This window comes from Pseudonaja textilis, chromosome 9, assembly GCF_049901715.1.
Source record: "Pseudonaja textilis isolate UNSWEBS1 chromosome 9, rPseTex1.2, whole genome shotgun sequence".
Lineage (NCBI taxonomy): Eukaryota > Metazoa > Chordata > Lepidosauria > Squamata > Elapidae > Pseudonaja > Pseudonaja textilis.
Genome location: NC_141998.1, coordinates 10,249,947 through 10,263,241, shown reverse-complemented (window position 1 = coordinate 10,263,241; position 13,295 = coordinate 10,249,947). Strand labels below are relative to the sequence as shown.

At 41.1% G+C, this 13,295-nt stretch overlaps 1 protein-coding gene across 1 annotated transcript; it reads right to left on the bottom strand.

Annotated features, from left to right (window-relative positions):
* Positions 1-172: 172 nt before the first annotated feature.
* On the bottom strand, positions 173-11,651 carry LOC113447188 (major prion protein homolog). Its single transcript, XM_026717226.2, has 2 exons — positions 11,159-11,651; positions 173-3,691 (listed from the first exon to the last, which is right to left on the bottom strand). The coding sequence occupies exon 2, from the start codon at positions 3,678-3,680 to the stop codon at positions 2,973-2,975; it is 708 nt and encodes a 235-aa protein (XP_026573011.1). The 5' UTR covers positions 3,681-3,691; positions 11,159-11,651; the 3' UTR covers positions 173-2,972.
* Positions 11,652-13,295: the final 1,644 nt, after the last annotated feature.

Below are 13,295 nucleotides of genomic sequence, written 5' to 3'. Positions count from 1 at the left end.
ACCAAGCTAAAATAATGTGCATTGATTTAATTTTGGATTACCATGACTAGCATCCCACCTGAAAGCTTCATAGTATCTTAAAATTATAAGAATACCTGGTCTTCTATGGTGTGTGTGTGTGTGTGAGAGAGAGAGAGAGAGAGACAGAGACAGAGACAGAGACAGAGACAGAGAGATTGTATTACATTTATTTTCCCCATACACTTCACCATAGGGCTTGATATCGAGATGGGCAATGTATACATTTAATTAATACATAAATCAGTGAATAAGTGAGTAAGTAAAACTAAGCCATGAATCATGTTTATCCATTTTAAAGACTGTTCTGGCTTAATGTGATATTCAGATTAAGTGCATGCACAGTAAAAAAACACATTATCCAAGGCCTTTTCAAATTATTTGAGAAGAAGATGAAACAGCCACAATCAGTTTTTCTCAGAAGAAAAAGTAGTGTATAAATATTGATCAAATGTTACAATAATTATTGTAAATCCTGTCCAAATCATTATCTATCCCCAAAATGCAGTTTAAAAATCTATTTGCTTTCTTTTCCTAAAACCAAAGTCCAGCTGCCCAGATGATTCATTCCATTTAATAACAAAGTGGACCCAAAGGTTATTTTTGTAAATTTATATGAACAATATACTTGTATCATTAGGAATAATTTAACATAGTCCAAATGTTTATTTCTTATATTTTATTTTTAACTTTATATCAAACATTTAATTAAAAAAACATTTGCAAATCAAAATGAAGCCCATGCATAGTTAGAGTTACAAAATATCCCGATGACAACTGATATGTCACTTCAAAATCCAACATTTCCCCCAATTTTGTTTTTTTTTTTGTGTTCTTATATGAAAACAACACTATTTAAAGTTGGCCTTTACAGTAATCACCTGGCAAAATATTCAAATATACCAGATATACTCAATAGGTAAAGAGCATATCCTATTATATTTTTTACTACACTAACCATTTTATATCTGGTACAAACACAGTGTCAATCAGCAAATCAACTGAAATACACCATAGTTTTTTAAAAGTACTGTTTATAATCACCATAGGTTGAAAGCATTAGGACAGACAAAATTATTACAGCCCAAAGTACAATTTTCAATTAGGTCTTAAAATTAAATGACTATGGCATCTTCAAGCTAGCTGAATTCCAGTGGCTGTTGTGTTTCTAGCAGTAATATTTCTAAGCTTCACTGTATATAATGGAGAAATAACAAACACAAACTCTGCTAAGAAACATTTGGTCAAAAATGTGACACTTGCGGAGGCCATGTCAGCTTTTGCATCCCAAACTTCAAGGAAATAAATAAAACAACAAGGAAGCAAAAGCAGGGTGTGGAAAGAGCAAAGGGTTTGTAGCAATCTTGTTTAAAGAATAATTCTAACATAGTGCCTCAGTATGCAAAATGCCAAACCTAGTTACGCAAAATCAGTTCACAAGCTTAACATCAAAACATCAAAGTTCATTAGAAGATCTTCCATTAATTTTCTTATTCCGACCTGTAGCTGAAGATAAAGGGGATCACTGTCTCCTTACTTAATAGACTGGACAACCATTTGACTGGGATGATATAAGGCCTCCTGCCTTGAGCAAGGGGTTGGACTATAAATCCCTTCCAGCCCTATGATTCTGTGTTTTATATTCCAACTAGCAGTATTGGGGCCAACTGAGACATCAGCATGGATGGCATGAGTAATTTTCCCACATACAAAAATGTTCTGTGATTTAGTAGCACTGTCAGGTTCTCCAGTTGTTCCAGAGACAATTCTAAATTTCAGTTTATATTTCTTTGACTTTCTAAATAAGCCAATGAAAGTGACTTTGGTACTGGAAGTGGAAGTTAATTCCAAAGTTCTCCAGAGTTAAAATCTTCAAATTCCTAGTGATTTTGTGGTCCAAGGATCTATTGGATGCTACGTAACTCTTAATGTTAATTGAATCATTCATATTAGCTTTCTGATAAGCTTATCCCAATCAGAACAATTATCATTTAAAGGGAGAGAAATTGAAGTTCTCTTTGGAATATATATTTCATATTCTTAGTCTACTTGTAAGTAATTTTTCATCATACCCTTGAAGTCTGAAGTGCCACTACGGCAATTACTATTTTTCAATAACTTTAGATTTCTAGAACTCATTTCAGAACTCATTTCTTAACAGAAATAATAATATTTCAACCTGCTCCTTCACCTTCCAAAAACTGACATTTAAAAAAAATTTCTGCTCTCAATAAAATATTTCCACCATGGTATCTTTGTTTCAAGGCTACTTGCCTTCAGCAAGATTAATCACACGCTGTGTATCTGCAGCAATTGTGCTTCATACGCAATAAGTTTTTATGACATGTGGAATAGCCTTCAGAATGTCTATCTGTGAATCAGTCATGTTGGATATGGGTCACTCAAGAGCTCCAAGGCTATCATGCAGATCAGCTCTGGTTGCCAAAGCCCTTTAAAAAAATGCAAACCTTTCCTTGTGAAGATATACTTGGTCCTTTGGAAAGCCAGACTATGTGATAATACAAAATGATTGCTGCATTAGATATAAAAATAAAAAAAGGTTTTCTAGCAAGGTGCAATGCAATGGTAGCTGGCCAAAAATTACTTGGTCATTCTTATGTATATTGTGTGTAAGCGCAGACTTGGTCAATATTTGAGAATGGAGTCAGATTTCTAGCAGGCTAGGGTTTGTTATAAAATGTGCTTATGTCCCTCTTTTCCCCACCCAAAACTTTTTTGCAGCTAAAGACAGTAATCACAGGTGGTTATAAAGGGACCATGTGTTCTCTGAAGAAGCCAATATGTTCAAGAATACTTAAGAGATAGAACAACTCTTAAACATACCCATTAAAAATTGCACATACAAGAATGTATTCTCTCACTAGATGAATGCTTTATAGAGGTCCCTGCTCCACATTGCTAGCTCAACAAGAGAGAAGCTTTAGGAAAACAATTCAGTGTAACAGGAAACACAAGATCAGTGTAACCATTACAAGCACAGAAGGGTTGGCAAGCAGCGAAGTGACACCTGACATCAACTTGTACTGCTCAGTGCACATCTGGTGCACCACTTGTGTCACCATCTTTCTCTCCATGTCATCTGCTGTCCTGTTACCACTGGGCTCAATGTACTCGGTCACGGTGACATTCGTGCAGTCTCTCACGAAGACGTCCCTTGAAACTGGTTGGTCATACTTTGGGTAGTAAACTTGGTCGGAGTAGCGGTCGCGGTTTTGATACCACCATTGCTGCTCATAAGGATTGTTAAACATAAACTGCATGTTTGACATGGCGCTGCCCAAGAGGTAACCCCCCACTGCGCCTGCTGCCACTCCAGCCACAGCTGCTCCTGCCATATGCTTCATTTTGGGCTTGGGTGGTTTGGGTTTCCAGGGCTTGCCATACTGGCTGCCCCCATAGCCGCCTCCATATCCACCTCCATATCCACCTCCATAGCCACCTCCGTAACCTCCTCCATGTCCAGGATAAGGTTGAGGGTAACCACCTTGTGGGTAATTAGGTCTGTTTGGAGGATGTTGCTGGGGGTAACCAGGTGGGCGTTGGCCACCACCAGGTTTAGGCTTCTTCTTGGAAAGAGAGGAATCCATCTGGAGCAGGAGAAGGAGAAGTAAAACCCAACTGGTTGCAAGGGATTTCCTCATTGTTGCTTACTCTACAAATCAAATAGAAGAAGAATTGTTAAGTGAAGAGCAGTTTGGAGCTTAAGGCCTCTGAAATTAAGGAGATCTTCCCATACCTTACATTTGAGCTCACACCAGAAGTTGAATTGTCTTGCGGTAGAAAGGTCTATGTTTTAAGGATGGGGAACAAAGTTAACAGAGACTCCTTTTACCCATACAGCTTGCACATCACAACAAATCTTATGGACTCCAGTGATTATTCAAACATTGACTGTACAGATCTTCAGATCAATGGAGGTCAGTGTGAGAGTCCTATATGCATTTTTATCTTATTAGTCGCTGCACATTGACTAACGCACAATTCATATACAGGGGTGGGATTCAATTTTTTTTAACAACCGATTCTGTGGGTGTGGCTTAGGTGGTGGGCATGGCTTGGTGGTAATGTGACTGGCTGGATGTGGCCAACTCAACATCACTCACATCGAGGCACGCATCTCCTCACCTGACCTCTCATGACTGTGGGGATGCTGCAATAGTTGTAAGTGTGAAAAATGGTTATGAGTCACTTTTTTCAGTGCCACTGTAACTTTGAATGGTCACTCCACACAAGCAAAGTGCCAGCAAAGGAGGGAAAAAAACCTCCAGAGAAGTTCCTGAGACAGGAAGTCTAGTCCTGCCAAGAATGTAATAAGGGTTAACGGAGAGGCAGTTTCTGTAAGCAACACCAGAATGTTTCCTTCTTGCCTTCCTTACAGGATTAGGCCATTAATTTATTCTAACAACCGATTCTCTGAACTGCTTAGAATGTTAACAACCGGTACTAGCAAATAGGTACCAACCTGTAGATCCCCACCCCTGTTCATATAGGAGAAAACCCCAAAATTGCATTATGGCTCAGCACACATTAATCTTGCTTTACATTTCAGTATGTTTTAGACCAGGGGTCTCCAACCTTGGCAATTTTAAGACTTTTGGACTTCAACTTTCAGCAAAGCTGGCTGAGGAACTCTGGGAGTTGAAGTCCACAAGCCTTAAAGTTGCCAAGGTTGGAGACTCCTCTTTTAGACTATGAGTGGTGTCTGTCCAATTGCACTGAATAACAAAAAGAGAACCTGAAATTCTATAGCTAGAAATGAAGAACTTTTATAGCTAGAAATGAAGAACTTCATGGTTTCAAAGGCATTGATAACCAACATTGCAACAGGAAGATGTTTCACAAACTTCTCTTTTGCAAACATTGCAAAAGAACCTCTGAATATCTTGAAAATGTCAAACACATGATTACCCAAAAGGAGAGAACCCCAAAGTAGCATCTTCTTCATATAAAACATGAACATGCTTTCCTTTTCATTCAGCTGTAGCTTTGTAAGAGCTGACCTGCCCCAGCAGCCAATAGCAGTTGGAGGCCAGTGTGAGAACAACAAAGCCATCATTTCCTCCCAGCTTTTGTTTCTGCCACTGTGCCTGAAACAAAAGACCTTTCTGAAAAAGCCATTGATCTTCCCCCCACTTTCAAACACAACCAATGTGGAGAATAATTTCTTCACCATTATGACCAAGAACATATATAATGAAAGCCATGGTGGAAAACAACTTACTAAAAACTTCTGGGGAGGATCCAAACAATTGTTTCATTGATGGTGAATGAATATATACAGTAGTGTGTGTGTGTGTGTACACTTATATTTATAAATGTGTGTGTATATATATTATTTATATATTAAATATTTATACACACACATATATAAATTATTCCTGTAAGCTGCCTTGAATTGCCATGTGCGAATAGACGGCAATATAATTTTCCTAAAAATAAATAAATAAATAAATATACACACACCATGCTATACATATATACACACTCTCTCTCACACACACACATATATATACACACATATACATACATATACATACACACACACATATGGTATATATCATATATAGCATGCTTGGAAACCATAGGAAAAAAATTACACCATGACATGGGCTCATGAAGTTGAAAAGACAGGTTTTTGTTCAGCTTCTAAACCTTGACCATGAAAACAAAAGAGATGCTTTGATATGTGTTGTTTCTACTTTGTTAGGGAGTACATGAGAAAAGGATGCTCAAGTGATTCCTTTGTCCTTGAGGTATCTGATCTCCAAGGAAACCAACCTTTCTCACAGAGCAAGAATGAGGCTCTGGAAGTTCCCCAGTTATCTCTTTTATAACAATGCCATTAAGCCTTACCATTTTCAGGCAAAACAACCACTGCACAATTCCCCATGCTTTTCCTGATCCAACAGAATCAAGAGCTGTTACAGACACCATTTAAATGGAGGTGTCCTGACTGATAGCCCATCTGGTAAAATCTGCAGGGCCCGCTGAAGCTTTTTGATCAATGCATATACACAATTTGTGATAGCAGAACAATAATTTGACTTTACCAAGGATTGGGGAGATTTTCCAGGAATGCTGCATACATGCTTCTAACAAAAGGAGGACAGAACTAAATTTGCTAACAAGAATTTTTATGCATCTGTAGAATGATAGAAAGAAAACAACTCAATTGAAGCTGTATGTCCTTTTAACCCTGTAGTTTTTGCTGGAGAGCAGAGCTTGCTTTTCATCATGCAAGGGTTTTATTTATTCCTTGCTACACCTGCAATGAACCCAGCTGCTCACTAAATAGATCATTGTGGTGCTTTGTGTACACAACAAGAGACAGCATGATTGTAAAACTGAATGCTTTATGTCAGCCTTTTTTATTTCTTGCTGATCTGGAATGATCTGATTTTCTGTTTAAGCAGATGACACTAAAATACGGCACTCTGGCATTTTAAGAATTATTGTGTTAAAATGCTTTTTACACCATACCCAACCTTGTGATGCCCCATGCTTATTGCTTGTAGAAATGAACTCAATGCTCCCCATCCCCCATCCCTGCATTACATGATTCCACAGGGACTGTATAATCAGCAAGGGATTTATGCTGCCAGCGAGTTATATTATCTCATAAATGAATCCCTACTTTGGAAACCTTGCAATCTAATCCAAGGTGGCAAAATCGAACAAAGAAATTAGGTCACCTAGAAAGCACTTTCCCCTCATGCTTCCCTCATTATTTAGGGAAATCCACTTATCCTTAAGAAGGTACAACACCTTTGTGGTCCCCATTGCCAGTCTCTGTTCTGTCTCTGTTGTGTCTGTTTTGAGTCACTATGGAATGGTGCACTTCTACTGCATTTGCTTTCCCCTTGGGCTCTCCAACTTTCCTTGTCAATTGTCACCAGCCTGGAAGAGCAGCAGAAATGGGTGAGTCTCATTCCCAGCCTCTTTCTGCCTCATTTGTCTACCCTACTTGGCATTTCCCAAGTTAAAGTAGGAGAAACAGGAGGGAAGAAATAACCCCTGGGAGGAGGTAGGCAGACCCTGTCATGACTAAAAGTAGCCAGGTCCTGTGGATTCCAACATGGAGAACCAGCAAACTGAGCATAGAAATTGAGTCATGGGAACAGGGCAGCTTTTCATTTCTTTTCCCATTGTTTAGATATGTTTGGCTTCTTATGCAAGTAGCTTCTTCAGTCTGAGCAAGTTGATTGCCCCTCCTCTTACCCTGGAGGAGTATATATCCTCCAGGATCCTTGAATAAACAGAGACATGTTTCTAACCAACAGGAAAAAAAAGAAGTCCAATTGCCATGACTCAACTTCCAGGCAACAAGCTGAGCATCTTGACATATGAAACCGGCTAGTTGTTGGCAAAGGGACTTTTACTTCAAGGATGGTGGATTGGAATTGGAAAGAAGAGGGGAAAGCACTGTCCTCCTTATTTTTGTGGAAGCTGCAGTAAGATAAAAGCCTGCTTTCCTTCTTTTTCCCCAGGTAAAGGTTGTCTTCTTCTTGCCTACTGGAAGTTTACAGAGAAGTGGGTATCAAGAGCAGAAAAGACGGAAGGGAAAGATATGAAAGAATCAGCTTGGTGTAGTGGCTAAGACATCAGCCTAGAAGCTGAGAGACCATGAGTTCTAGTCCTGCCTTAGGCACAAAACCAGCTGGGTGACCTTGGCTAGTTAGTCCTTCTCTTTCAGTCCTAGAAAGGAGAAAAGGGCAACCCATTTCTGAAAAATCTTGCCAAGAAAACTGTGGGACTTTCCAGGTGAAATTGGACAAGATTGAACAGGAAGAAAATAAAATGAAAAGAAACATAATGCGGAGGAGGGACAATGTTAGGGAAGGCGGACAAAGTGGCCTAAGCTTCCCCCAAGGAGATTTCTGGTCACATCCACCATGACCCTTAGAAGAGAAAATTTCACAGGTTGCATTCACTTTGAGGCTGCCTTGGAGAATATCAGAACAAGGGGCAAAATCTCCCCTAACATAGTTCTAACAACCACAATTGAGCTCCAACTTTCCATTGCTAAGCAAGACAGTTGTTAAGTGAGTTTTGCCTTGTTTTATAACCTTTCTTGCCACTGTTGTTAAGTGAATTACTGCAGCTGTTAAGTTAGTAACTGGATTAATAAGGGGATCTGGCTTCCCCATTGACTTTGCTTGTCAGAGGGTCACACAAATTGATCACACGACCCTGGGACATTATAACCATCAGTTGCCAAGCTTAACCACATGATTGGGGGATGCTGCCATGGTTGTGCCATTGTAACTTAGAATGGTCACTAAACAAATAATTTTAAGTCAAGAACTACCTGTACTAATGCAGCCAAGAAATGAAGCACATTTAACAATGGAGTGGAACAAGAGTAAGCCAAGGAAAGAAATTGCTGTCACCAATACATGATTGTGCTGGAGTCAGGAGTCTAGTTTTGATTCTAGTTTAAAAAAGAAGTAGATGATGGCAGGACCTGGAAGGATCTTGGATCTTTTCTCTACAGCACAGAAAACTAGAAGGAATTTGTCTACTTTTCCTTACCACCCTTGATTAAAAATAATGAATATAAATACTTTTTCTTTATTGGGGAATATTCTTAACTTCCTTTCCCAGCCATCCTCATCAAGACTTAACTGGTTTGTGAAAAAGCACAGCAAGAAAAAAAAACTATTGGAAGAGCAGCTTTTCACCTTGATTTTCCTGTGCATGAAAATGGGAGTCTAGTTATATTACATCCCCCTTTGCTCTTGATGGGCCCCATTTAAAGTCTTGGGACTGAGATTTAAGGATTTGGAGATCTAGACTTTCATAGAATCACAGGGCTTGAAGGGACTTTGGAGGTCCCTTCCAATCCCGTGCTAAGAGACCTTTTTCTATCCTAGACAAATAGTTGCTCAATCTTTTCTTCAACATCTACAACTTCTAGGAGATAAGCTGTTTCAGAGGCTAATCATTCTCATTGTCAGGAAATTCCTCCTCATTTCCAGGTTGCATTTCCTTCTGATGCGTCTCCATCCATGGCTTCTTGTCCTGCTCTCAGGGGCCATGGAGGATAAATTGATGCCCCCTTTCCTGTGACAGCCCTTCAAGTATTGGAAGACTGCTATCAGGTCTCTCATACTGTAAGTCTGCTCTTTGTTAGGCTAAACATATCTAGTTCCCTTGAGCTGTTCATCATACGGCTGGCCTGCAGAACCCTTATCGTTTTTGGTGCCCTTTTCTCTTCTCTCAAATAAGGCCACCTCCAAGTTCTTTACTGGCTTTGATCTGGATATTTCTGCCAAGTCCAGTGAGGCTGATGGCTACAAGCAAGATGGCCTTTTTGGCTGGAAGGACCCACTTAAGAATTGGCCATTGTGAATATGAAATACTGCTACCTTAATTGGGTCCAAGTTAAAACTCTTCCTTTGGCTTTAACATCTGCAATCAGCTTGTTTTCATGTGCCTGTTCTATGCCGGGACAGCCGATATTGGTTTGACATCACTCATTGATTAACTTTTATTGTTTTGCTATTTGTTTTGGGAGTATTCATGTAATCCACTCAGTGAACTTGGATCACAAGGTTGAGGCAAAGTACAATAATAAATTTATAAAAGAAAGAATCCAAATAATAACAATACCGGTAATCTACAACTTACAACCACAACTGAACCCCAAATTTTTGTTGCTAAGCAAGACAGTTGCAAGACAGTTTTGCCCCGTTTTATTTCCTCCCCCCAGTTGTTAAGTAAACCACTGCAGCTATTAAGTGAATCATGTGATCATTAAGTGAATCTGGTTTCCCCCATTGACTTTACTTGTCAGAAGTCAGCTGACAATCACATGACCCAGGAGAGTGCAACTGTCTTAAACACCCGCCAGTTCCCAAGCATCCAAATTTTGATCATGTGGCCATGAGGATGCTGCAATGATGGCTATGTGTGAAAACCGGTCACACTTTTTTCAGTGTGGTAGTAGCTTTGAATGATCACTAAATGAATGACTGTAAGTCAGGTTCTACCTGTGTATGGAAAGGGTGCCCATTTCTGGGCTAGAGGGATAACAAAACATCTGCTAGCAAACAACAAAGCCCAGAGAGCACTAAAGGCTCCACATTTCATTCCTAAGCTACATCTATTTTTAAAATTACTACTAGAGAGATAAATTGTAAGATTTGAGAAAGGGAAGCTTCCTAGGATCATGAAACATCAATCAAATGAGCCTGAAGGCCCAAGAGGCAGAACACTGCAATAAATTTGGAATTCTATCTAACATCTCTCTCTCTTTTTAATTACCCTGGAGCTCCAAAAGATACAGAAAATAGCATCTTAAATTATGAAGGGCCGGGGTGGGAGAGTGAAAGGTTACAAATACAGCTTAGAGGTGATGAAGAAGAAAAGAGGTATAAAACTACATGTGGCATAAAAATGGAAGAAGAAATGAAATGTCTCTCGCTTTGAATTCAGTGCAACTGATCAATCCGGACAGAACAGGAGGAAGATTTAAAGTAAGAAACTCCCCTATGCAAGACACAGCCAGGTTAGCTGCCAATGTTTTGAAAGGGGAACAATTAAACCCTAGCAGGATTTTACTGAATAGGAGGAACAGGGGAGGGAAACTGAGATTCCGATAGAATTTTCTTGAATTCCGCTGTTAACGTAGTCAGGATCAGAGCCGGGGGCCGAGGAAGCTGACGGGAATTGGCTTTTCCACGCAGAGGCGAAGTCACCCCAGTCTGTCAACCGTACCCAGCTCCCTCCTCCTCGCCTCCCCGGCTTTCTGGGATTCTGTCGCTCGGCTTGGGTCCAACAGAGCCACCGCAAGGGCCTGGAGCCGCCGCTTTGCCGGGCAGAGGGGGTCGTGGAAGACGATTTCTCAGACTTGCCCCCGACCTCCTTCCTTCCTTCCCCAAATGGAGCTGAGCCGTCCTCTGACCCGCGCTCTCCTCCGAGTCTCGCCGACCTGGATAACGTTTGGCGCATCCTTGGGTTCGTTGGGTTGGGTTCGATCCGCCGTTGGGTGGCTCGAACCCAACGACGGTCCTCCGCGTCAAGGTTGAGCCCCCCACGAGTAGCGTCGTCATTTTGGTCTCTCCCCCCCCCCCATCAGCCTCCCCCTCTTTGCTTAACCCCAACTCCCTGCTCTCACCTGCGTCCGTCTCCTCCCGAGATCCTGGAACTGCGAGGTGCAATGCGAGTCCGATCGAGCCACCGAGCGCGCGCCCGGCCGGGCTTTGGCAAAGGCGAGTGTCGCTTTTCTCCAGCGAGGAGGAAGTGGTGGTTGTGGTGTGGTGGTGATGGTGGAAGAGGAGGAGGAGGAGGAGGAGGAGCGCTCCGCCGCAGCTCCTGGGAGGATAGTCCTTTCAGCTTTGAGCCGGGAGGAGAGGTGGGGACACCTACAGAGTACTCGGCCAGCTCGTGACGCCGGCGGTCATTCTAAATAAACCCCGGCTATCCGTTTATGCTTCCGCCAAGGTGGCAGAGAATCGGCTGGAGTCGGGTGGTTCCCTTGGTGTATATCACTTATGCAATGTCATCCCACTCGAGGTAGTCCAGCCAGGAAGCAGAACAATAAATGTTAACTCTGTCTTGATTGAAAAGTGGCATTCACAGAATCTTGCAAATCTGAAAGTAGCCCTCCTGATGAGTTTGGGTAATAGAATAATTGCCTGTTTTTTGGATGATACTTTATTAATTCAGGTCTTAAAAACTTTTAACAAACCAGTATTAGCTTGTCCTGGAACTTGGTGCCAGTCAAGGATGAAGTAAAAAGCAGAATGAAAGATCTGGGTGTGTTTGCATTTCCAACAAGCTAGGCAGATTCCAGCGTGCTCCCACACATCTCTTCTTTGCCTTCCAGTGTTGGAACACAACACTGTATTTGTTTGGAACTGCAAGCTTGACTGGAGATCTATGGAGTTTCCCTACGCAGGCCCCCTTCTAGAGAGTTGCTATGGAATGCCACTTTGTTATCTAAAGGCTTTCTGGGCAAAAGAAAAGCTGAGCTCACCACCTGAGTTCAAGGAGACCAGTTTTAAACAATGCTAGGGGAAGGTGAGAGGATTAAATGTCTTTGACCAAAGTTGGGGTAAGAAAAATATTCAGACTTCCTTGGAGGAAAGGTGAGGTAACAATAACAATGGCCCTGTTCCATTAGTCACAGGAATGTTCTTCAGATAGAAGAAACTTAAGGAAGTGACACGTTGTTGGGAAATCCTTAATAATGCTTCTTAAGGAAAAAATAACAGATAGAATGGCTATAATGGCCTGGAACAATTTTCCCCATCTGGTTTTTTAAAAAATAAATATTTTGTAGTTGTGTATTTTGGTTTCCTTCGATACCATGGGTGTCAACCCTGAGGCTGAAGCCATTTTGTCTGCTTCAGTGTTGCCACACTGGAGCTGAGGGTCAGGAGGGGGGATTTGAGATAGAGGGATTTTTGTAGCCAAAACAAACTACCATCTCTTGGGAACCATGAACGTTCAGTGGCAACATGGAAGCGGACAAAATAGCTTTGGTCAGGCCAGCTTTAGGGTTGACATGGAAGCATCAAGACGTGGATCCATTCACTTGCACAATGAGATGGTAGCCCAATTTACTCAACCACTGCAGAATTCTACCACATGGAGTAAATATTTATTTGAATTGTATTATTTTAATGCTCCTTTATTGCCTTAAGGAAATAGGCTAGATTTTTTTTTAATGCACTCCTGCGAGGCGCTTCCAGGTTGAAAGAATTAGCTCGTGACATCACCCTTTCATGTCCTTGGTAGGAGCTGCAGTGAAGGACTCCACCCCATGGCAGCTCTCAGATCTCGAATGTGGGCTTGCTAACCTCCTGCCCAATGTTTCAATCACTTAAGCCATCATAGTTAATTTCCAGCTTGTCCAGTGAATTTGTTGATCGGATAGGTTCGATATCGTAAGGTACCATGCTGGCATCTCAGTCAAGAGCTCTCTATTCCTTAGAACTCAAGGTTAACAATCCTTCCTCAGCAACCTGGAATAAAATGTAATCTAATCCATTAGAATCCAATCCATTAAACATCTACACCCTGCTGGAACAAGTATCTCTCTCCTTGCTGATGAGAAATTATCTTTATTCAATTTGCCTTTATAGTTTAATCAGATTTTAAATTTGCACTTGGAAACCTGGATCAGGTGGGTGTGCTCACTTCCTGAGAAAACCTGGGCATTCAGCAACCTTCAAGACATTCACATGTTGTTGTTTTTTTGACATAGCCAAGTTGGAGTCCTGGTGTTTGTAAAAAAAATAGGAAAAGGT

Excerpts from the sequence above, each read along its gene's own strand:
- LOC113447188 (XM_026717226.2), bottom strand. The coding sequence starts at position 3,680 with ATGAGGAAATCCCTTGCAACCAGTTGGGTTTTACTTCTCCTTCTCCTG.